The sequence below is a fragment of the Tauraco erythrolophus genome, chromosome Z (assembly GCF_009769465.1).
Source record: "Tauraco erythrolophus isolate bTauEry1 chromosome Z, bTauEry1.pri, whole genome shotgun sequence".
NCBI lineage: Eukaryota > Metazoa > Chordata > Aves > Musophagiformes > Musophagidae > Tauraco > Tauraco erythrolophus.
This window is the reverse complement of record NC_141496.1, coordinates 40,359,050-40,381,269: the sequence shown is the minus strand read 5'-3', so window position 1 is coordinate 40,381,269 and position 22,220 is coordinate 40,359,050. Positions and strand designations below refer to the sequence as shown.

The 22,220-nt window shown below is 38.0% G+C and overlaps 1 protein-coding gene across 1 annotated transcript in view; it reads left to right on the top strand.

The window, feature by feature from the left end:
• XRCC4 (X-ray repair cross complementing 4) overlaps window positions 1-22,220 on the top strand; it is a 187,315-nt gene that overhangs the window by 85,020 nt on the left and 80,075 nt on the right. Inside the window, exons 5-6 of the mRNA XM_086629505.1 lie at window positions 4,699-4,851; window positions 5,484-5,587. Coding sequence (XP_086485631.1) covers window positions 4,699-4,851; window positions 5,484-5,587 — 257 coding nt within the window. The remainder of the gene's footprint in view (window positions 1-4,698; window positions 4,852-5,483; window positions 5,588-22,220) is intronic.

Genomic DNA, 22,220 nt, shown 5'->3' with positions numbered 1-22,220 from the left:
ACTAGCGGTGTTGAGTGGTAAAATACCAAATAAAAAGCATGTGATGTGGTGAATTGTGCTCCCTCTTCGCCTGCAGCTAAGGCACATCAGCTTCAGAGTTTCAGACCCTGCCGTTCCCTTTCCTTAAAATCTCTTTCTTCAAGACCTCATTAGAATTAAAACATAGCTTGCAGACAGACTTCCAAGAGCTATGTGTGTTCAGTTTAAGCATGGGACACTGGATGGAATAATTCAATCATCCCATTTCCATTTCCCTAGTCTAATTTTCTTGACCATTGTGAAGGTTCTGTGAGCTCAGCTCAGCAGCTTTGCCCTGAAGCAATCTGGGGTCTCTTGAGGTGTAAACTTGTTCTGCTTTCCGTTCGGTCTGTAAAATGGCAAGCAAGTTTCATTCAGCAGCGTAAATCTGCCTAGTGAGCAATCCATGGGCTGAATACCAGCCCCGATCTGCTGCTGGCAATTGCCTCAATGTACATGAGCGAATCCACCCAGCTGCAAACAGCTGGGTGCTGGCAGGTACAGAAATGGCTTCTGCCGCTTCCCGCTGCAATTCAGGTTCTCATAAAGGCGAAAGGCAGGAGCCATCCAAAAATACCTTTGAAGAGAAATCCCCTGCATGATCAAATTGTTAAATTACTTACGCACTTTAGTCTAAGCTGTACAGCGTCTAAGGTGTTAGGAGTGTTTCTGATTGAAGCTGTAATTCCCTTAATTTTCCTTGTCTTGCTTGTTGTGATGACCTAAGTGTAGGATTTTACCTGTCTGAACATTTCCCTGCTTTTAGGAAATGACCTATACGTAGGTGACCTCAGTGTGAGAGTTATTGGCTAGCTAGATTGTTCAGCACTTGATCTAAAAACATAAAATCAAAACTACCAAGACACTATCTGGCAAGATCTAAATAGAGAGACTATGGAAATTTTCAAAAGAATTATCTTGAAAATGCTAGAAGTGAGTCTCTGGGAGCAAGCGTGTTTGCACACCTCAGGGATCAGTGAGTTAAACTATCAGACAGAATAGCTGTTGTTTTTATTTCATATGAATAATTAAGATGGTAAATGTAAAGTAATAATAATCTGTAGCAAAATAATTCCTTGGCCAATAAAACACAAGTTAAATTTCTTGTTTGGGTGCGGTGTGTAATTTGCATCAAACGTCTAAAATGAGTATCAACAAGCCAAAATCAAAATAGCTGCTAATTTATATTGGGTTCAACTATAGTGGCAGTATATTTAAACAACAGACAGTTGATATAAATGCAGGCTAGGTAGTTTGGTGCTTGAAACTGACTCTTCAGCAGTAGCTCATCAAGATTCAATACCATTGCCAGTGCTGGGGGAAAGGGTAATCTGAAATGTAATAGAGTGGTGCTGCAAGACCATTTTAGAGCAGTGAGGACAAGGATAAATAGCAGAGACGTCGAATTTTTTCTTTCTAGGATTGGAGTGTGGAAAATACATAAATGACATTAAGTTGCATAGTTCATATTAACCTCTGTGAGTGAAGCATGTGCAATTGCTCTGCATTTAGGCAGCACTTAGAACTGGACAGTTACCTTATTTTCTCAGTTGCTAATCGTAACTATTCCTAATACTAGCTGCTTTCAGTAGGTTGTGCAAGCTTTTTGATGGCTGTGAACCTGGGTGTGCCTGGCACAATAAAAGCATTACGCTAACGAAACAGAAAGATCCAGGAATATAGAAGTTGGAAAGCACATGCACTTAAGACTTGCACCGCTCTAGCCATTAACTTCCGTTTATTTTCATTGTACTTGAAAGTTGTCTTTGAGATGAGCAGCTTCTTTATTGGGCCTAGAGAGATGGTATTTTAGTGAGACAAATCACATACAGGCACAAGCATGTGATGAATTGCAATTAAAGTTTGTATTTGTAACCGATGAGGTATTGGAATGAAACCCAGCCAGCTTTGCTTAGTGGTCACGTAATTCAGGTAATGCATGCTTGAGTGAATCCTAAAGGCTATGCAGAGTTACAGCCAGAGCCACCCCCCACACACATATGTTCTGCATAATTAATGAATCCCTGTTCCCAAGCAGCAGAGGACTGTTGCTTTTTACTATTCAGTTTTTAAGTATCATCATGTGCCTTATAATAGTGTATTTTTAAAGGCATATAATTAGCAAATATAGCATTATTTTGATACTGTTTTGCACTGATTGACTGTTATGCCAAATCGCTATCATATCTATGTCTGGAGAATGTATTTATATATGTATTACTTTAAACAACAGGAAAAAATCAAAAAAGGTGTTCATGTAATTGAAAACAATCATATAAGATTAACTGATGGCATACTACTAGTTGATTTCCTGTACAGGAAAGAGTTAATGTTCTAATCTATGCATATAGTCAGTATTTGTATTTTGAGATGCTAATATTTTGCTTCAAAGGCTGAAGAAATTGGCTAGTCTTGCAATGGGTTCCTGTACTGTGCTGCTTAACATCCAGAGAGCATCAACTTTACTTCATTCGGAGTTTACAGCGATGTGGATTTTTGTCAGTGGATGTCTTTGCAGGATTCAAGGGCCTCACTGAAGTGATCTCGTATGACACCTTTTTGGCCACGTCAGCAAAATGTCTTGATGTTACTATTTAAACCAACTTCAGCTGCTCTGACACAAACCAGTCCATTGGCAAAGTAAAGGCACAGTACTAAGCACTTTCCTTAGTTAGTATTGTTTTGTGTGTGGGAGAGGGGCCTTCTCTGTAAGATTTGTTACAGACAGGATTACCATTTTTGCACAAAAACCTTGTGTTCCACTTTCATGTATACAGACATAATTAATTTCAAGCATGTAAATGACGATTTACCCAACAGCTGTAATATAATTCTTTTTAGTCTTATTTTTAATGGCTGAATTCTACTTGATAAGTGGAAAGCAATTTCTGTCCTTACCTTTCTCCTTCTATGAGCTGATCAAGACGCTCTGGACCCTGTGTTAAGGTTTATGATTCTTTGTGAATTGTCTATTTGTTCCCCACTAAACAGTTAACTTGCCTTTTGTAGGTGGAAACTCTCCTGGTACTTGATTAGTACATATGATCTTTCATTTAGGAATTATTGAACCGATCTATATGGTAATGATGTTCTGCTATTTGCATTTAAATTAGATGAATTATTTATCAACTATCAAGCATATCCCTAAAGCATTGCACAGTAGACTTAATACTTCATGAGATTATTTTCTATTGTCTTTCTTCTTACATCATGTATGGTTTTGATCTATGAACAAAATGATCGCTATTTATATAGGAAGTCTGTTGAAGTTTCTTACCTTATAAATTAATATTTTTTAAATCTGTTATATGTTTGGGTTTAATAACAAAGGAAGCCTTCTAAACTTTTTTACCAACCTTGCACAGGTTGATGAAGTTAATGTTGTTTTTAAGTTATGGGTATTTGCTGTAATACTGTCGTTCACATGATCAGTAAGATTATCAAGGTGTTTATTAGCTTGTTATGAACACAACTATCAAAATGTTTGCCGTTCAACCCAAGGGCTGGAAAGTTATGAAATACAATAAGTAAATATAGGATCGCATTTGCTATAAGTCACTTCATTTATTGTGCTCGTGTTTGCTTATACTTCAGGTTTGCTTTGCTCATGAGACAGTAGACATCCATATTCTTAATTTTATATTTCCATTGTGCTTCATTTTACCGACATTGGTGTTCCTACAGGTGCACATTAAACCTTTAAAAACATGAATAATATTTTACTCTGAAGATGTGAAATAAAAGCTTTTAAAACATTTTTATATATATTGTAAATGTTTAGTCCTCTACCAAGTAACTGTGATCTGTTCAGGGGAAAAAAAAAACAAAACAAAAAACAAAACCAAACAATCAAACCAAAAATCTGCCTAGTGATGGCTGTGAGTGTACTGAGATCTCAGCTCTGTATCTGTGTAATTTGAACCGGAGTCTGCAGCACTGGAGTTATTAGCATTGTTATTTGTCTGAATGCCTGTAAGGGATTACAGTTGCCATCAGGTGTTGCTGCAGTGTCCTGTTGAGTTTTGCCAGGAACTGGTTTCGCTCACCAGAACAAGATATGCAAGGCTGTTGATGGAAAACTCTCAGGCAAAGGTCTGTATCACCCACTCACTTCTGCCTGGGGAATCCTGGTAAGGAAGGAGTTCTGGAGCTGTCTCGTTTGCCCAAGGTATTGGTGGTCATCTCAGCCCATATTGGAGGGGAGTTGCCTATTTCTTGTTTCTTTTTTTTTTTTTCCCCTGTTCAAATATATTTCCAGTTGGAGTGTGTGGTCCAGATTTGGGACCTGCCAAACTTAATCGTATCTGTTTGTAATCTCATTATGTATATCCTGCTAAGGTATGCCTGCTATGGTGAAGCATAGAAACTTCAGAATTGAAACTAAAGAACACTTGCCTATTTAAGTTTTAGTTGTCTCAGATGCAAGAACCTATCAAAAAGAGCATGAAGAGAAAATTTTCCCCCTGGAAACTTTCCCTTTGGTACCAAAATTCATTGTATTTTTCTGTGAAAAAAAAAAAGTTGCTTCTCACCTATTTCAGACACAAGATGCTGGACTAGTCACGCGTGGTTTGGTATGGGGATTCCTGTGGTAGAAAGGCTGGCCTCACTACAGAATTTTCTTCCAGGAAACACAGACTTTTAAAAAGAAATAATGTAACAGTTAATTTTACATTGTAGGCTGGAAAAATGTGTGGAAGCTAAAGAAGAACTAGAGGCAGATCTCTATAACCGGTTTATTTTGGTGCTGAATGAAAAGAAGGCAAAGATAAGAAACTTACAGAAGTTGTTGAACGAAGCTAGAGAATCTGCAGCAGATGCCAAATGCACAAGGTATTTCTTAATTTTCCCAAGTTGTATGATATTATACCTGTTGCGTAGTTTAGTTCAGTTTAGTTTCCATTTCTTTGGCTCTAACAGTGGGTGACAGTTCTTCCTGGCGAAGTGCTTGGTTATCCAAAACAACACTAACACTCAAGAAAGCCAAGGATTCTTTGTGGCGTCACTGCAAATAGCAGCATATTGCTTTGGATACTGTAGGCAAGAACTAAATATTCTATTAATCTATCCTTTTTTTCTGTTAGATTGCAGTTGATTTTCCAGTCAGAGTATGTCTCTGCTGTTTCCATAGGTGATACTTTCATATGCATTCTCCCTGAATTATTTGATTCCTTTTGTCCTTTGGGAAACAAAAATATCTAAATCTAAATGGTTTTATGTACTTTTTATTTCAAAAATATCCAGAGAAGATGAATCATTCTAATACTACAACACACCTTAAATTGTTTGCTATTTTATATCATAACTTACCTTTTATTATCTGTCCTTGTATGTGAATATGCTAAGCTGTTCCACATGGGGACTTTATGTTGATGTCTATTAGCTTGCATTGCCTCATTGCCTAATAATTATAAACTCTTTGTAGGGATAATAGATGTCAAAGATGTGCTTTTTTTTTTTCCTAGGGATAGTATAGCTACCACTCAGACAGCTACAGGGAGAGAAAATGACTATGATGGCAGCACTGATGAGGAAAGTGAAAATTTAACACAGGCCTCATTACCATCAGGTAAGTCAGAATGTGTCACGGACAGGCCAGTCACTTTATGTGAATATACTCTAACGAAGACAAAATGCTACCTGACAAATTGCTCTGTGACAAGTCAACCTGCAAGCCTTAAAAATATCTCTCTTGAAGTAGAGTATAATACTGGCATTTTCAAATTAGAGAGAGGAAGTTTAAAAGCATGTTGTACAAGTGAAGGTACTGTCATTTCTTCCAAAATGACAAATTATGTACTTTCCAGAGCTAATGACAGTCTAACAGTATCTGAACCATCAACAATTCCATTTTAAATTCTAGGAATCATGATGTGTGTGCAATGACTGCTAAAATGTAAAATGTAGTTCCTGACAGTTTCAACAGTATTTAAAAAGTGGAAAGAGAGGAGGTTTAACAGCTATAAAAATAGCTATGTGCATAAATGGAAAAAATGTATTTATAGCAGAATTAATTTTAGTTTGTCAGTGAATTTTTGGCCTCATGAAGATACTCGTGAAACTTAATTTGACTAATTTTTCCAGGACTAGAGATTTGTAAAGCATATAGGGTACAGCAATTGCCCGTTCTACAATACAAGATATCACTGTGAATTATAAGAAATTTTGGCATATTTTGGCAAACTAGTGGAGATATACAGGACAAATGCTATTTGAAACTGCATTGATACTTGCCATATGGTTTTATATATATTTATAAACTTCCCTTCAGTTCTGCAAGTTTGCTATGGATTCTCTCACTGGAGCTTTCTATTTCCACCATAGGTAAAGGTAATCAAGACAACAACTTGTAACAACAGTTTACTGTGCATACTGAGAGCCGGAATTGTTCAAGACCCTGATACCAGTGGTATTCAGCTTTGTAGCTCATATGAGCCTCTCTGTTGAGGACTTTCTGATGTAATATAAAGTAGGCAGAGTTTCAGACAAATGGAGAAAGTTGCAATCATGGAAAGAAATAATTTTATGTTGTACTATGCTCTTCAGTTCAGACATCTTTGCTTGCAAGTGATATTTGGTCAGTTCAAATTACGTGGTGGGAAATACTGTAGTAAAAAGGCAAGGAAAAGTGGAAAGTGTTGATTCTTTTGCTAGATTCAGCAGGGCTTAACTAGCTCAGTGAAAGTTTTAACATAGTCGTATGTATTTACAAATGAAAACAAACACCCATTGCCCTACTCAGGCAGTCAAGAGAGACTGAACTGATGAATGTTATAGCGAAAAAATAGCAACTGTATTTTTATTTAAGTTGTAAACAGAATTGTGCTTTCTGTTGCCTTTGAGGGCTACAATTTTGATCATGACTAGGGAGTTCTTCCGACTGCAACATTTGCAAATAATATGAAGACTATAAACTTATTCCTTCGAGTAACACACTCACATGTTTCATGGTAGTGGCATTCTTGAACCTGCACAATGAGTATCACTTATATGAGTTGATACTCTTCCTGTATATACTGCTTTCTCTTTCCTTGAACAATAGAAAAGCACAGATAGGAACTGAATATCTTAGTGTGGTCTAGGATTTTCACATGTAAAAAGAGGTCTGAGGCAGACTGTCTCTATTAAGAAGACAGCAATTGAGGCTGGAGTGACATGAGCACGATAATGAAGCCAATAGCTACATCAAGCATCAAGGGCTGTAAGGCATAAAAGATAATACAGATAATGTTTCAAAATTTTCTGTTTATCTTAGTTTTCCTATCCCTTAGTCCAACATTACATCTATTTTCCTTTGGATTTGGAATGTCATTGGGTCATTGGCTGTGGGAGTCAGTGAAAGTTAGAAGATCTTCGAGAATGTTTTAGTAGATATTGGTGAAAGCTATTATCAAGAGAGAAGATCATAATTTAAAACTACTTTCAAGGAAAGTGAAGGCAGGTGTGTATATGTGCCCATATGCACATAATAAGTGTGCATTTGTGTATGTACATGTCCAAAATTTAAAAAGTGGAAAGCTGATGCTGGTTGTCATAAATGAAAAGTAGCAACTGCAGGAGATGACTGAAGAAAACCACATGATATAAAGGCAAAGAATCTGAGGCCAGGAGGTAGAAGGCCAACAAACAGTCTTCAAGTCAGTTGAGAACATGTATACAGCTGTTATTGGCCTGTTAGTGCAACGATATAAGAGCTTTTGATTTGTGTTTAGAAGGGAGAACTAGATGTAGTTGCAAAGTAACTTAATTCTATTCTAGAAACTAAGGGGGACCTGAATCAGCAGCTGTGAAGTCTAGGCATTTTAAAATTGGCCACTCAGGATATGTTGAACTGCAGAGTTTAAAAAGGTGGCCGAGGATTTTTCTTAACTGTTTTTCTTCTAGAATTTTCAAGGCACTGAGGGCATTATAGAGGATTTAGAAAAAAGCTTGCAATAATTACTGCAAGAAAAAGGAAATGAACTGACAAATTCAGTTATGAGTGTATCAGTCTGGTGTTGATCTTATGCAAATATTGGAACAAGACTCAATGAAGAAAAATGTTAAGAAAAAGAGTAAGAATGGTTAATCACAGTCTTTGTAGAGGTGCAGAAACCAGAGGTTGAAAACTAGGTACTCATGTCTTCTGTGGTGAGATTACCAGCTGGCTGATGAAGGTAAAATTAATAAAGCAATAGACTGACTTCCGTAAGATATCATGCTGCACCACATTTTATTCAAGAAATTATAACATGGAAATTAACACCTAAGTGTGTTCTCAAATAAGGTAGTATGTCTATTTCAAGATAAAAATGGAAAGTTATCAGTCCTTGTGTCCGTGGAGTAAGAAATTGAAGATAACTTGTATAAACCAATTTGCATTTTGTGATACACCAACTATAAACAAAATATATGCATTCTAAAGCAGCATAATGCCATGATTTCCAGTCCTTTGACAGCTACGCTTCACTTGAGAAAACCAACAATGTCTCTCAGGATTTGCTTTGTCTGGCTCCTTCTGCTGCATAAAGTTGGGTACCTCCAGGGATTGCCATAGTCTTCCCTAGGTGGACCCACCTATCTAAGCCAAGAGCTACTTGGACAACATTTGCGCACTGCTCTATATGTCTCCTCTTCTTGGGGGCGGTTGCACTGTCCCGCCTGGCATTGCAGGAACCAGCGTGGGCCACATTACTTCTGTTGGTGTCTGCCTGACCTCTCATCAGGTTGTAACTGCCCAGTGCTACTTGCCTGACCTGATAGGCAACTACTGGTCTAGCATAAGGCTACTTTGGAAATCAAAGAACATATAGACACTGTTGCCTTAAGAAACAATGATTTTTAAATATTAAAAAAAAAAAAAAAAGAAATCAAAGAAGACATTAAGTGTGAAAATAACCAGATTTGCACGTTTATGGCAAAAGGAACTGTGGGATTTTGAGTCAAGATAAGATTTGGCTCCTTGATGGAGTGCTATGTCAAGTTTGGACATCTAGATTTGAAGAAAAATGTGTTAGGAAGTTGGAGAGAATAACATTGTCGTAAGAGTGGAGGGATAAGCAAATTATTTAAATGAAATGCTGAGAAGTATCTTAAACAATCATTGTTTTCATGGTCTAAAAGAAATTACATTACAAAAGGATGTCAATGTAAATTGTCTTTCTCTCCAGCAGGTATAGATGTTTAATGAACTTGAATAACTGAAACTTAATATTAGAAAAAGACAAAAGTGGGACACCAGTCCTGACAGGATAATTAACTGTCGGAACAGTTGAAGTGAGTTATGATGGATTCTATCCATCACTGCCAGTGTTGAAATGACGATGGTATACTTTTTGTTAAAAGACAAGAGTTTGTTCAAAGAAGCATGAACTTGGAGTACACAACCTGTGTTATGCTGGGCATTGCAACGGCTGTACTATGACAGCTTTTCCTCTATAACAGCAGATAAATCACAGAATAAAACCATTTCTTGTGTCTTCTACAAAAATGAGTTTACTCATGCATGAATACTCAGCAAGGCTATCAGGTAGGTTTTCAATGCCTGCGCAGCAGGCAGTTACATTTTTTTGTTCCATTTCAGATAAATTTTGTGTAGAGGTCTTTTCCCTACAATAGCAGTTAAACTGTAACCTAAAATTTTACCTAAAAATTTAGGGTTTGGGTGCTCACACTACCATTTGTAGGTATGATCATAGAACAGTTAGGGTTGGAAGGGACCTTAAAGATCATCTAGTTCCAACCCCCCTGCCATGGGCAGGGAAACCCTCCACTACACCAGGTTGCCCAAAGCCTCATCCAACCTGGCCTTGAACACTTCCAGGGATGGGGCAGCCACAACTTCTCTAGGCAACCTGTTCCAGTGCCTCACCACCCTCAATGTAAAAAATTTCTTCCTTAGATCTAATTGAAATCTGCCCTCTTTCTGTTAAAAGCCATTTCCCCTTGTCTTATCACTACACACCCTTGTAAAAAGTCCCTCTTCAGCTTTCTTGTAGCCCTTTTAGGTACTGGAAGGCTGCTCGAGGGTCTCCTTGGAGCCTTGTCTTCTCCAGGCTGAACAGACCCAACTCTCTCAGCCTGTCTTCATAGCAGAGGTGCTCCAGCCCTCGGATCATTTTCGTGGCCCTCCTCTAGACTTGCTCCAGCAGCTCCATGTCCTTCATGTGTTGGAGACTCCAGAGCTGAATGCAGTACTGCAGGTGGGATCTCACGAGAGCAGAGTAGAGGGCAGAATCCCCTCCCTTGACCTGCTGGCCACGCTCCTTCTGATGCAGCCCAGAATACGGTTAACTTTCTGGGCTGCTAGTGCACATTGTCAGCTCATGTTGAGCTTTTCATCAGCCAGCACTCCCGAGTTCTTTTCCTTCAAAATGATTTATGGTTTGCTTTTTGGTAGCAGTTTCTACTTCATAGCTTAAAGCCAAAATCAACTGGAACATGGTAGTTTTTGTCTCTAATCTACACACTGATGTAGTTAATGCTTTGTACTGTAAAAGAACAAATTTAAATTGAATTAGTAGGTATTTTATTGTAAAGCAATCAGGAAAACAACTTATGTATATGAGAAGCACAACTTTTAGACAGAGTACAACATTTATAAATAATACTGTATGCCTTCCTATACAACAGCTTTGCCCATCATGCCATGAACATGGGGTAAATATATTTGACATATTGGTTAGGATTGTGACTGTGAGACTGAAAAAGACACACAACTCTTGCTTCCACTTCAGTTTAATAAGTACTTAAACAGCTGCTCTATATGATGTGCCAGGTCCCTATGAGCTTTTATTTGAGAGTGTTTCTGCTCTGGAAGGAGGACAGGAAGGAAATCCTCCTACTATTAAGCAGTTCTTCATGAATGGGGAGGTGTGACTATTTCTTGGGAGCGCAGGGAGGTTGGTTTTGGATTTTTTAGTTATGTATTTTACTCCAGAGTTGGTAAGATTCTAGTTGAGCCACCTAAACCAGGTATAGTTGTTGCTTTCACTATTGGTACTTCAACAAAATTCCAGGAACTGTGCAGGTGCCTCTCACTTGAGACTGCTGATGTGCTGTCTCATTGTTTCACTCCTCCCTCACATGTTATATCTAGTCTTTCACTTCAACTCTTTAATCAAATATCTCCTATTTTCTGTCGTTTGACTGGGTCATCATTTTTGGTTGGGACCACTAGGTCCTGCCATAGTAGAAAGAATGATACATACAGATGGAAAGCACCTAGAGCACATTTGGAAAGATTACAGAGAGATGTTGATTGGACTAAGACTGTAGTTCTTTTCGTATCCTGTTGCCAACAGGACCTATTTTTGTATGTGTGTGTTCTTTTCTTTAAAATTAAAAAAAAAAAAAAGGCTGGAAATTACCAGTCATCATTTCTCTTAGCTCACAAGAGCAACTTGGTGACTCAGCATGATGCCACCACACTAATGCAAGAAGTTTCTTCATTTTAGAATGCAGAAATCCTTACTGCAATTAAGGACAATCCAAAACACTACGCAGCTGATACTGATTCCACTTTCTTCTGCTCAGTGCTAAATTTTACTATTATTATTTACTCTAGCTATTGAGTCCTTTCTCCTAGGGGACCTAAAATGACAGAAAGATTATCAAACTAAGAAGACATCATTTGATGTCATGATTAGCATTCATGTCTTTGTGACATAAATGAAGGCCTTTTATTAACTAAAAAATACTTTAGAGGTCCATATGTCAGAAAGCTTTTTAAACAGGAGTTAGGATTGAATAAACATTGCCCCTTTCTACTTCCTTCCCAGGAGCCTGAAAGGTAGATGAAGGGTAATAGTTTCCCTCTTCACAGTGTTTGGAAGATGACCAGAGAAGAGAAGGTTATTCGTTTCCCGGGTGTTTGACAGCTGCTGAGAAAGATGTTATATACTGAAATCTATAATGAATATGAAGGATACTATAGCAGATGGGAAATAAGCAATGGAAGAAAGTATTTTACTTACAATTTATTGCTGTTATTTTCAGTTAAAATGCTATTATATGTAGCTGCCTATAGACAAAACAAGGCTACTGGGCACCAATTTGCATTTAACTTGCTTTCTCTCTATTTTATTTTGTCTTGTACATGAATTCCTTAGTCATATTTCACATTGAAATCAGTGGAAGTTACTGCTTCTTGGGATAAGGAAGGATCTCATGATCCTTTAATCTGTTGGATTAAATGAAATTTAATGTTCTGTGTTTCTTGCCACACAGAATCATAGAATCGTAGAATGGTTAGGGTTGGAAGGGACCTTAAAGATCATCTAGTTCTAACGCCCCTGCCATGGGCAGGGAAACCCTCCACTACACCAGGTTGCCCAAAGCCTCATCCAACCTGGCCTTGAACGCTTCCAGGGATGGGACATCTACAACTTCTCTAGGCAACCTGTTCCAGTGCCTCACTACCCTCTATGTAAAAAATTTCTTCCTTATATCTAATCTAAATCTCCACTCTTTCAGTTTAAATCCATTGCCCCTTGTCCTATCGCTACACACCCTTGTAAAAAGTCTCTCTCCAGCTTTCCTGTAGGCCCTGTTTAAGTACTTGGAAGGCTGCTAGAAGGTCTCTCCAGAGCCTTCTCTTCTCCAGGCTGAACAGCCCCAATTCTCTCAGCCTGTCTTCATAGCAGAGGTGCTCCAGCCCTCGGATCATCTTCGTGGCCCTCCTCTGAACTCGCTTTAGTAGCTCCATGTCCTTCTTGTGTTGGGGACTCCAGAGCTGCACACAGTTTTCTAGGTGGGGTCTCACGAGAGCTGAGTAGAGGGGCAGAAACACTTCCCTCGACCTGCTGACCACACTTCTTTTGATGCAGCCCAGCATACGATTTGCTTTCTGGGCTGCCAGCGCACATTGTCAGCTCATGTTGAGCTTCTCATCTACCAGCACTCCCAAGTCCTTCTCCTCAGGGCTGCTCTCAATCCATTCTCTGCCCAGCTTGTGCTTGTGCTTGGGATTGCCCCAACCCACGTGCAGAACCTTGCACTTGGCCTTGTTGAACTTCATGAGGTTCTCACAGGCCCATCTCTCCAGCCTGTCAAGGTCCCTCTGGACATATATGGAAATATTCCATATTAAGTGAATCCTCAGACTTTCAGTGCTCATATTTTTCTACGTGTTTGATGATGAGGAGAGATTCAAAATTGGTTCCAATAAAGTCGCTCTAATGCCCAAAATAAATAAGAGTAAGCACCTTGCCATTTTCCACTGTTTTACTATGCAAATGTTCTCATCTCCTTCACTCAAGTTCCTGCCTTGGGATTGCATGTTATGCCTTCAGGAGGCTATGGCCCTTTAAATTTAATTAGTTCTCCTATGAAGTCCAAACCACTGATGGTTTGATGCTGCAGGTTAATAAGCTTTGATCAAAGTTATTAAAAAATATTGCCTATTATAACAGCACCCGACCGTGTTGTGCAGTTAAAGTGCTATCTATGAAATCTTCTCTTTTAAAGCCTGTTTTAAGGAGTTTTAGAACTTGACCATTTTAATTGACTTCAGGCTTAAATTATTATTTTATATTTTTGTACATCTATAATTGGAAATGGTTCATCCCAAGGAATAATCTAATTTCCCTTTCCCTTAAAGCTGCGGATACCTTTTTTCTGAAACTTGATATTGATCCTTTCTTTTTTTTTCCCCATAACCTGATGATTTTGTGCCTGTAAAACATTTATAGTTGACAAACTGCTTTCACTCTGTGTTATACCAAGTGCCATGGTAAAAAAAAAAAAACAACGTTTACAGCACAAATATCAGTATATGTCCCTTTTAAAATCCTGTTATAAGAGGGAGTAACAAGGTATTACTTTCAAATATTACAATGAAAATTATCAAAACTACTTATACATCTGCATATACCTTCTTATTGTATGTGCTTCGGTATATAAAGTGATGTAGCTGAATGTGATTGCCTCTAATTTAATCATTGTTTATTCATTGGGGTGATATAATAACACTGATATAATTGTAATGAATTTAAGCTTTGGTAAAATTGTTGCAGATTACTAAATTTAGAGATTGATCAAAAAAAGTAGAGTACGTCATGACCACTGCAGTTTACATACAACAGCATTGACTAATATAAGATTTAAAAATGTTTGTTGATATATTATCCGCATGTTATTAAATGTTACATATGAAGGAACTTCATATTTAAGTGTAATTAAAGCTCTGCTTAAATCATAAAAAGAACTGTCTTTATCAGGTTTAAGTTAAAATGCAAGACTGATTTTAGAATCGTTTTCAGTCCAAGCTGGAAATTCAAAACTTAATGCACTTCCATGTATACTGGGGGGGGTTATTCCTCCACTTAACAACAAAGCTAGTTTAAACAGTTCAGCAACAAACATTTCAAACAGAGGTGGAATTATTTTGTGTTTTTTCTTTAGGTTTGATATATCCGTGCAAAGAGGAACACATAACATGAAGTTCCAGTCATTCAAAAAAAAAAAAAAAATCAGAATCAAATCCATTAATGAAACAGTACCTTTATAAATTTTATCTTCTTCCATGAATAAACAGGTTTTCCCTGAAAGGAAGCAAGCCATCTATAAGTTTGTACTCAGCTTGCTGGAGTTCTAATATTCCCTCTACTTCTCTTCAAAATGTATTGTACTTTACTATGGCTTAAGAGCCTGAAAGTATTAAGCAGCATGAGACAGAGATAACAAATCCTCATTGTGTTTGTGTGGAGTACCAACATGTTCCTATGGGACACATAAAGGAAATGCAGAGCCTCCTTCTGTTCTTGCTCGTATTTCACACCAATTTGACGTGTACCCAACAGGCTGTAATTAGAGTAGAGCAGGACATAAATTCTGTGAGTCAAGGCACTTTTGCAGTGAGCGTGCACATTCTGATACTTGTTTCCTTTACAAAATCCTGTAACTCGACCATCTATAAGACAGCACTAATTCAGTGGGACCCTTTCTTTGTTTTCTCTTCTTCATGAACTACTGAAGACCTATTTCCACACCCGCGGGTTGAGACTGTAATTCATCAGTTGTGAAACTGTAGCATTAGTGGTGCTGGAGTGGTGCCACAAACAGCCCCGCTCTGTTTCATCCTCCTTCAATAAATAGCTAAAGAATAACCGCTTATCAAGTAAATAGGAAACTTCTGCCAGTCATCAATAACCTGCCTGGAGTAATCCCTGTTCTAACACTTTTGTTTGTTCTTGTGCTTTTATGTCACAAACTGTGTGTGTATTTGTTTAGTATGCAGTGTAATGGCCCTTTTGGCATCTCTTGTAATGAAAAGAACTAGCAATAATTGTTATTCTTGTACCAAAATATGCTTCAATACATCTATTATGGACCGTGAAAATTACCAAATGCAATGTACAGTGACAAGACTGCTTTATTTTCATCTATGCAAACCTGCCAATGAAACCGCTCTGCCACGCGGTTTTCAGTATGAACTTCATGCCACATGCCTGCTCTAAACAGTTCTTCTTTGAGTTGCAGGTCATAATTTGTTTCACCAGAAGGTACAGTCAGAAGTTTGCCTTTCCTGGGGGTTATTTTTGAAAGGTAAAACTGAGCTAGACACTTCCCCTCCCCCCTTCTTTTTTTTTTTTTTTTGCGAGAATAAAGGATGTTTTACTTTATCACATTATGGTTTAACTGCTTTTAGTGTAATTAATAATCAGGTCTAATTTAATGGCAGTTTTAAATTTTGTGTTCACATCATTTATTATGACAATTTTCATGTGTGTGTTTACAAAGCTAGGTGTTGCTCTTGGTGTCTGAATGGTTCTACATAGACATGTAAATCAGAAAGGAGGAAAAGGCGTCAAAAATATTTAAGTATACTTCATGGTATACTGAAAACAAATAAAGCAATTCACATGCAAATAACGCAATGCATTTGTATTCCCTTCCCTCTTGGAAATACAGATGTACTTAAGAAGAGTTGATCTTGGGTTTAGCAGTATCAGCTCTTGGAGAAGAATCCTTTCATCAGAGAGAAGTATTGGTTCTTGAGAAAAAATGGTTCCTGCAAGGATGCTGATAGCAAGTCTCTATAATCCTGAACATTAGGATAAAGCCCTTATCTTCAGCTGTTGAATAGGCTGCATATCAGTGGCAACCAACAAAGCCCGGATACTGCGGATTCTTGCAGACCACAGAGTTTTGTGTTCAGTGAGCAGCACATTCAAGCTAAGTTTGCTGCTATGACTTGAAACCTTAGGCTGTTGCACACTTTATAGCAATTCTCACTTGAAGACTAATATTTTGTAGGTCATCTTCTTAAATTCCATGTTTCATGTGTGTTTTGTCATGGCTGATAGTGACTCAAGCGATTGGAAGTTTCCACTGCTGTTTACCCACACTGATTTTTTTTGCGCAGCAACAAACTTCCACTTCTGAATTTTGAATGTGGCTTTCTGACAAAATGCTGGGAAGACCTTTACTCTGGCCAGCTGTGTAACATGCATTGTAATAATTCTCTTAATTACTTCCTGTCTGTATTACAACGTCTCATTCAAGCAAACAGCCTATCTTGATTGAAAGCTGGGTTGCTGAAGATTGCACTATAACCTATGGTTGTTTCCTTGATTTATTACTTTTCCAGGTTATAGCATATATCCTTGTTTTTAAATTGCAGTCTCCCACCTAAACTTCACACTGAGTCTGGTAGATCTTTGCTAGATTTAAGAGTTGGTTTACCTGTTTGAGTTTGCTTCCTGTAGCCCTTTGTTTCTTCAAACCCAGTGAATACTTGATTGGAAATATAGTTTACATCTAAAGAAAAAGTCAAAATCTTTATACAATGTAAAATAAGAGTATAAAAGCATTTGGTTTCTCTTTTAATCCTTTAAAGAGCCTTTGATTAAGAAGGAAACATCTTTGCTCTGTGAGCTAAAAGTCATGGATGTAATACTTCCCTAAACTTTTTGTGTTTGGGTTTTTGGTTGTTTTGGTTTTTTTTTCACTAATTCCCTCCTTCTCTCCACTACAATCCTGCGTGTTTTACTGGGTATTTTTGTTATTTATGTCCATCACAAGTAATAGGTGCTGTCGTAAAATCGCTTTGCTGTTTGTCCTTTAGCTTTTATTCTTAAAATAGCACATAGATGAATCTAAAAGATATTGAAGGTAAGCTGATAAAACTGTGTTAGAAAAATTTGCTTTACTTAATAGCAACCCTAAATGATAGCTCTAATTGATACACAAATTCCACGGAAATAATTTGTCATCCGGCCAGATTTCTTGGAAAGCAGTTTTTTGTTAAGCATTTTACTGGAAAGCTGAGAAGTTCTTTTTCATCTTTAGGTTGAAAGGCTGTCCTCTAGGACTCTTTTCCTCAATCTGCGTAACACTACATTCATCGCATATACAAGTTTTATGTAGAATATTAGGCATTTATAGGGAAAGGGAAGGGGAAAGGGAAAAGGGAAGGGCCAAATGATCTCATAAAGAAACTATCAGTAACAAAGCCTGTGTTCAAGGAGATCACACATTACGTTGCACACTCTGAAAGACAGTTTCCTCACATGTGACCTGATGGAGGAGAGACATTGTCAAAACTGGAGCTGTCAGCAGCATCTTAGTAGTTTTTTGACTTACTGTATAAATTAAAGGGAACAAAAGATACAATGCCAAATCAAAAGTATTGTAAACTCTGTCTTTTGCTGGTTTTAAGCGGAGATTGGAACCCAGCATACCTGAAACAGACAGAGAATGTGTTTCCTCATGCTTACAAATGCCTCATTTTATTTGCATAGTTGTTCATACATTTGCTTTATTTTACTCTGGTATGACGTATATAACATCACAACTGCTAACACTGTAAAAAGCAAAATGGCAATTCTTGAGGTTCAAAGCTTTACATATATATAGAATCATAGAATCATAGAACGGTTAGGGTTGGAAGGGACCTTAAAGATCATCTAGTTCCAACCCCTCTGCCATGGGCAGGGAAACCCTCCACTACACCAGGTTGCCCAAAGCCTCATCCAACCTGGCCTTGAACACTTCCAGGAATGGGGCATCTACAGTTTCTCTGGGCAACCTGTTCCAGTGCTTCACCACCCTCTGAGTAAAAAATTTCTTCCTTATATCCAACCTAAATCTCCTCTCTTTCAGTTTAAAGCCATTGACCCTTGTCCTGTCACTACATGCCCTTGTAAAAAGTCCCTCTCCAGCTTTCCTGTAGGCCCCCTTTAAGTACTGGAAGGCTGCAATACGATCACCCCGGAGCCTTCTCTTCTCCAGGCTGAACAGCCCCAACTCTCTAAGTCTGTCTTCATAGCAGAGGTGCTCCAGCCCTTGGATCATCTTCGTGGCCCTCCTCTGGAGGGAGACAGATGCAAAACACTTTCTAGTATTTTGCAGTGTGTGTTCTAAACCACGATCATTTTTACTGTACTTAAATTAAATATCTATCTTAAAGCTGTATGTTCAGATAAAATTATGATGTGGGTCTGTGCATCCTGAATATGACTCCTCTGTCTTAGAAGCTAAAGATCTAACTTTTCTTTAAAAAGGGTGGATTTAAATAAAAGCATGGTCAGAGATGGATTAATGTTTCTGCATTTTTCAACCTCAGTTCACAAGTCTTTACCTAATGACTGCTTTTCTGGTATTCCTGTGAGACAACAGTCAATATAATCTCAATCACCTGGGACTAATCATCATACTGAAATCACTGGGCCTTCTTTTGTATTCTTCACAAATTTGAACCTAGTAATTCACCTTTCCCAAGAAGGTATCCCTGTAGTCAAGCTGCTATCCTTTTATTCCCTTCTAGCTTATAAAAATGTCATTAATAACTCATTTATAACTCATTAGCAATTCTGTCAGAATGTACAGAGTCACAACATCACACTTTTCATACAAACAGAATTTGAATCCTCAGTGAGCTGTTTGGTACCCATGGTTCTAGAAATTTGTGAATGCAATTGGACATGTAAATAGAAATTAAAATCGGTACCCATTTTTAACAGTCTTTTTTTAAGAAATGTAGATTAAAACATAGGTCTTAGCCCTTTGTGTAGATATTGTGTCCAAAATCAGCGTAATTAAAATGAAAAAGGTACATTAGCATATGTTTATATGTACCAGTATTTTGGAATATATCAAGAATATAACAAAAATTAAAAATTGCTAGTTATTCCATAATAGAATTTCTTAACCAAATAACTGCCTCAGTCATTTGGAAAGCAAAACAAATAAGTCTTCAGTATTGATATCCATGGCAGAAAATCAGTTTACTATGCCGATTTCAAATGCCTTCCACTTTACTGCCAAGGCACTCCTTTGTTTAGTTTGAGAGGACAATTTATTTTTTATTTAGTAAAAATACTAAACTGTCTTAGCACAAAAGTGAATCTTTGGCACTGTGCAGGTAGCTAATAATCTCAAGTTTCAAGAATGACCAAAGTAACTTCCATTAATTAATCAATCAATAGCTTGGAAAGTTATTGCATGCAACCAATTCAAGCAAGACCAATAAACTCAAATCTCTTATACTCAAACTTCTGCAGAGCAGCTGTTGTGTTCAGTTTTGGCCATCTTCAGGGAACCGTATGGCCTGAGTGAAAACAACAGTAAATGCGCATTGGAGAGGAGGAACTGGCTGGAAAAACGTTGAATGCAGGAAAAAAGGAGAGACTAAACTTAATATAAAGCTGCATGTCACATCAACTTTTATGTTGGTGTAACTTTGCTTCTTCAGATCTGAGGTCTGTAGATTGCTAGGTAAAACTCCCGATACTGCACAAATCCCTGTTACATATGCTTTTGACAGGAAAATAGTGGTTTGTATTCACCACCACCACCACCACCTCCTTTTTGCAAATCAGGGGCATTTTGTGTCATTTTGATACCTGCCACCACATTAATTTTTCTTTCTTATCCTCCTCTCACCATGCACCTTCTTTTGCCTACAGCCTTGTCATTAGTTAACCCATTCATGGCAGTAAATTAATTTTTGTCTCTTATAAGGAACCTGTTTATTTCAAATGGAGAAATAAATTCAACTTGTAGGAGAACACCTCCCAGCAGTGCCAGCTCTGCTCTAGCAGCTGAGACTTTGGAACTTCCAGGTCTGTTTACCTGGCTAAACTATTGGTTTTGCTTATACGGTGCTAATTTCCATCTGCTGATCCTGCAGACTGCAACTGTCTCCAATAAGGCAAAAGCAGTGCTTGTTTGGAATCAGCCATACTGTGACCTGTTGTCTCAGTCATGAAAAAATAGCTCTTTAACCTATAGCCGTGAGTTGAATTCTCACAAGGATACTCATTACTCAGGTTCCTGGGAGAGAAGGGCCGGGTCATAAGTATCTGATTGCCAGCAATTTCCTTACGACCTTTCCTGGGAAACATAGGAGACAGGCAATCGGAAGGCTTTGGAGTAGGAGTTGAGAAACACTATGCGAAACAAAGGGGTTAACCTGTTTGTAACCTCCAGGAATTCTTGCATAAGGGTGATGTTGGCATTCCGGCTCTTCTCAGTTGCTTGACGTTATTTTAGTTTTGTTCTACCATTTCTGTGTTTTGTGAATGTAGTTCATTTGCTGAAGAAATTAATGTAATTTAAAAGAAAAAATGCAAAACCTTAAATGCAAAATAAAGTTATTGTCTATTCACTACTCAAAAGTAGTTTACTTCATTACACCTCGCCAAATATTAACTTATTTAGTTACACATAAAACTTAGCCTGTTTTAGGAACAGTATCATTAACGATATGGCTCACTAGTAGCTCATCAGTTCTGCTGAAAGCATCAGAACATTTTATGTGCAATCTTTAAATTCAAACAAGACTTTCAGAATGTTCATGAAGGTGAATGCCTCACTGCTCTCTTCTTTGCTTTAAGAGGTGAAGAGAGAAAACACGTTATAAAAACACTTAGTCAATTCCCTGAAGTTGCCCTGTGGCTCAGGAGACATGGAAGGAGTACATCTCACAGCAAAAGGGAGAAGATTTGGGACACATGTCTGAGACATGAGACACTGCCTTCTTGCATCAGTGTATATTAAGGGGAACGTAAATGAAGCAAATAGCAAAATGCATGCCTTTGTACTTGAGACAGCATACATTCCACTGTATGACAGAGAATCTAACTGCTAGGTTGTGTGCAGCAAGAAAGAGCGTTCAAAGGGGAGAACCCCAAAGGCAACCTTGGGAAAATCTCATGGAAACGCTGTTTTTCCAAAGCAGTTGCATATTGTGGACTGCTGGATGTCCCTTGTTAATTGAGATACTTTGTTCTTCCAATGACTCCTGTTTTCTAAATGTGAAAGGTTTGCAGCATTTTTTTGTTGGGATTTCCAGAAACACCGTATTGATAGGAGAAAGAAAAAAAAATGGATATACCATATGAACAGGATGCTTGGCAGTAAGTAATTTTCTTGCCCAATTTCTTTTCAAAAAAATCCCACAAAATCTGCAAAACAGAATTGTGTCTGGATCTCCAGTGTGTATGGTTTTTACCTGACTGCTTTTCTTGGTGTGTAATTGCAACACAGCATAGAACAGTTCCCTTTGTGTTTAGTCCTAGTGTTAAACAAAGCTTAGTAACAAGGGCTTTTGTTAGACAAAAATCACCTGCCTCGCCTTTTTCTGTGAAACATCACTTACATTAATTGCTTGGCATCAGCTTTCATCTGCATCCAAAGACTGCTTCAAATTAGCATTACTTGTTCCTGTCACTTACAGTTTGCTTTAACTGAGACTGATTGTAGGCTGCCTGAAGACTCCTGATTTCCTCACTTGAACAACAGCAAATCTGAGTCACAATTCCCAGTGCTCACTTGTTTTAAACCGTGTAGCAAGGTGTGCTTAATAAACCTCCCTGCAAAACACTGCTGCTTGTTTGTGTGGCTGCTCCGTGAGAAATGAGCCTTTATGTGGGAGGTGAAAAACATGTTGATATTTGTCCTCCAGTTGAAGGTGCTTATGAATGACACCTGATTTCGTGTTGTTTCTGTTCAGCAAAAAGGTCAGCTCAGATATTGTCACCTACCTTGATTTTAAAAAGAAAATTCTCACTGGCATAGCTTAGCCCTATTCCTTTAAAGAAATTTATACTGTTTAGAGGCAAGTTATTGTGAGGATATAGCTCCCAACTTAACCATCAGTGTTAGGAGTCTGACTGAATTATTACAGACAGATACTCAGGTCGCTGAGTGGTGATTTATTACTGACTTATAAGGCTCTTGTCTTGCCTGTGCTAGAGTAGCACATAAGAACTAAGTGG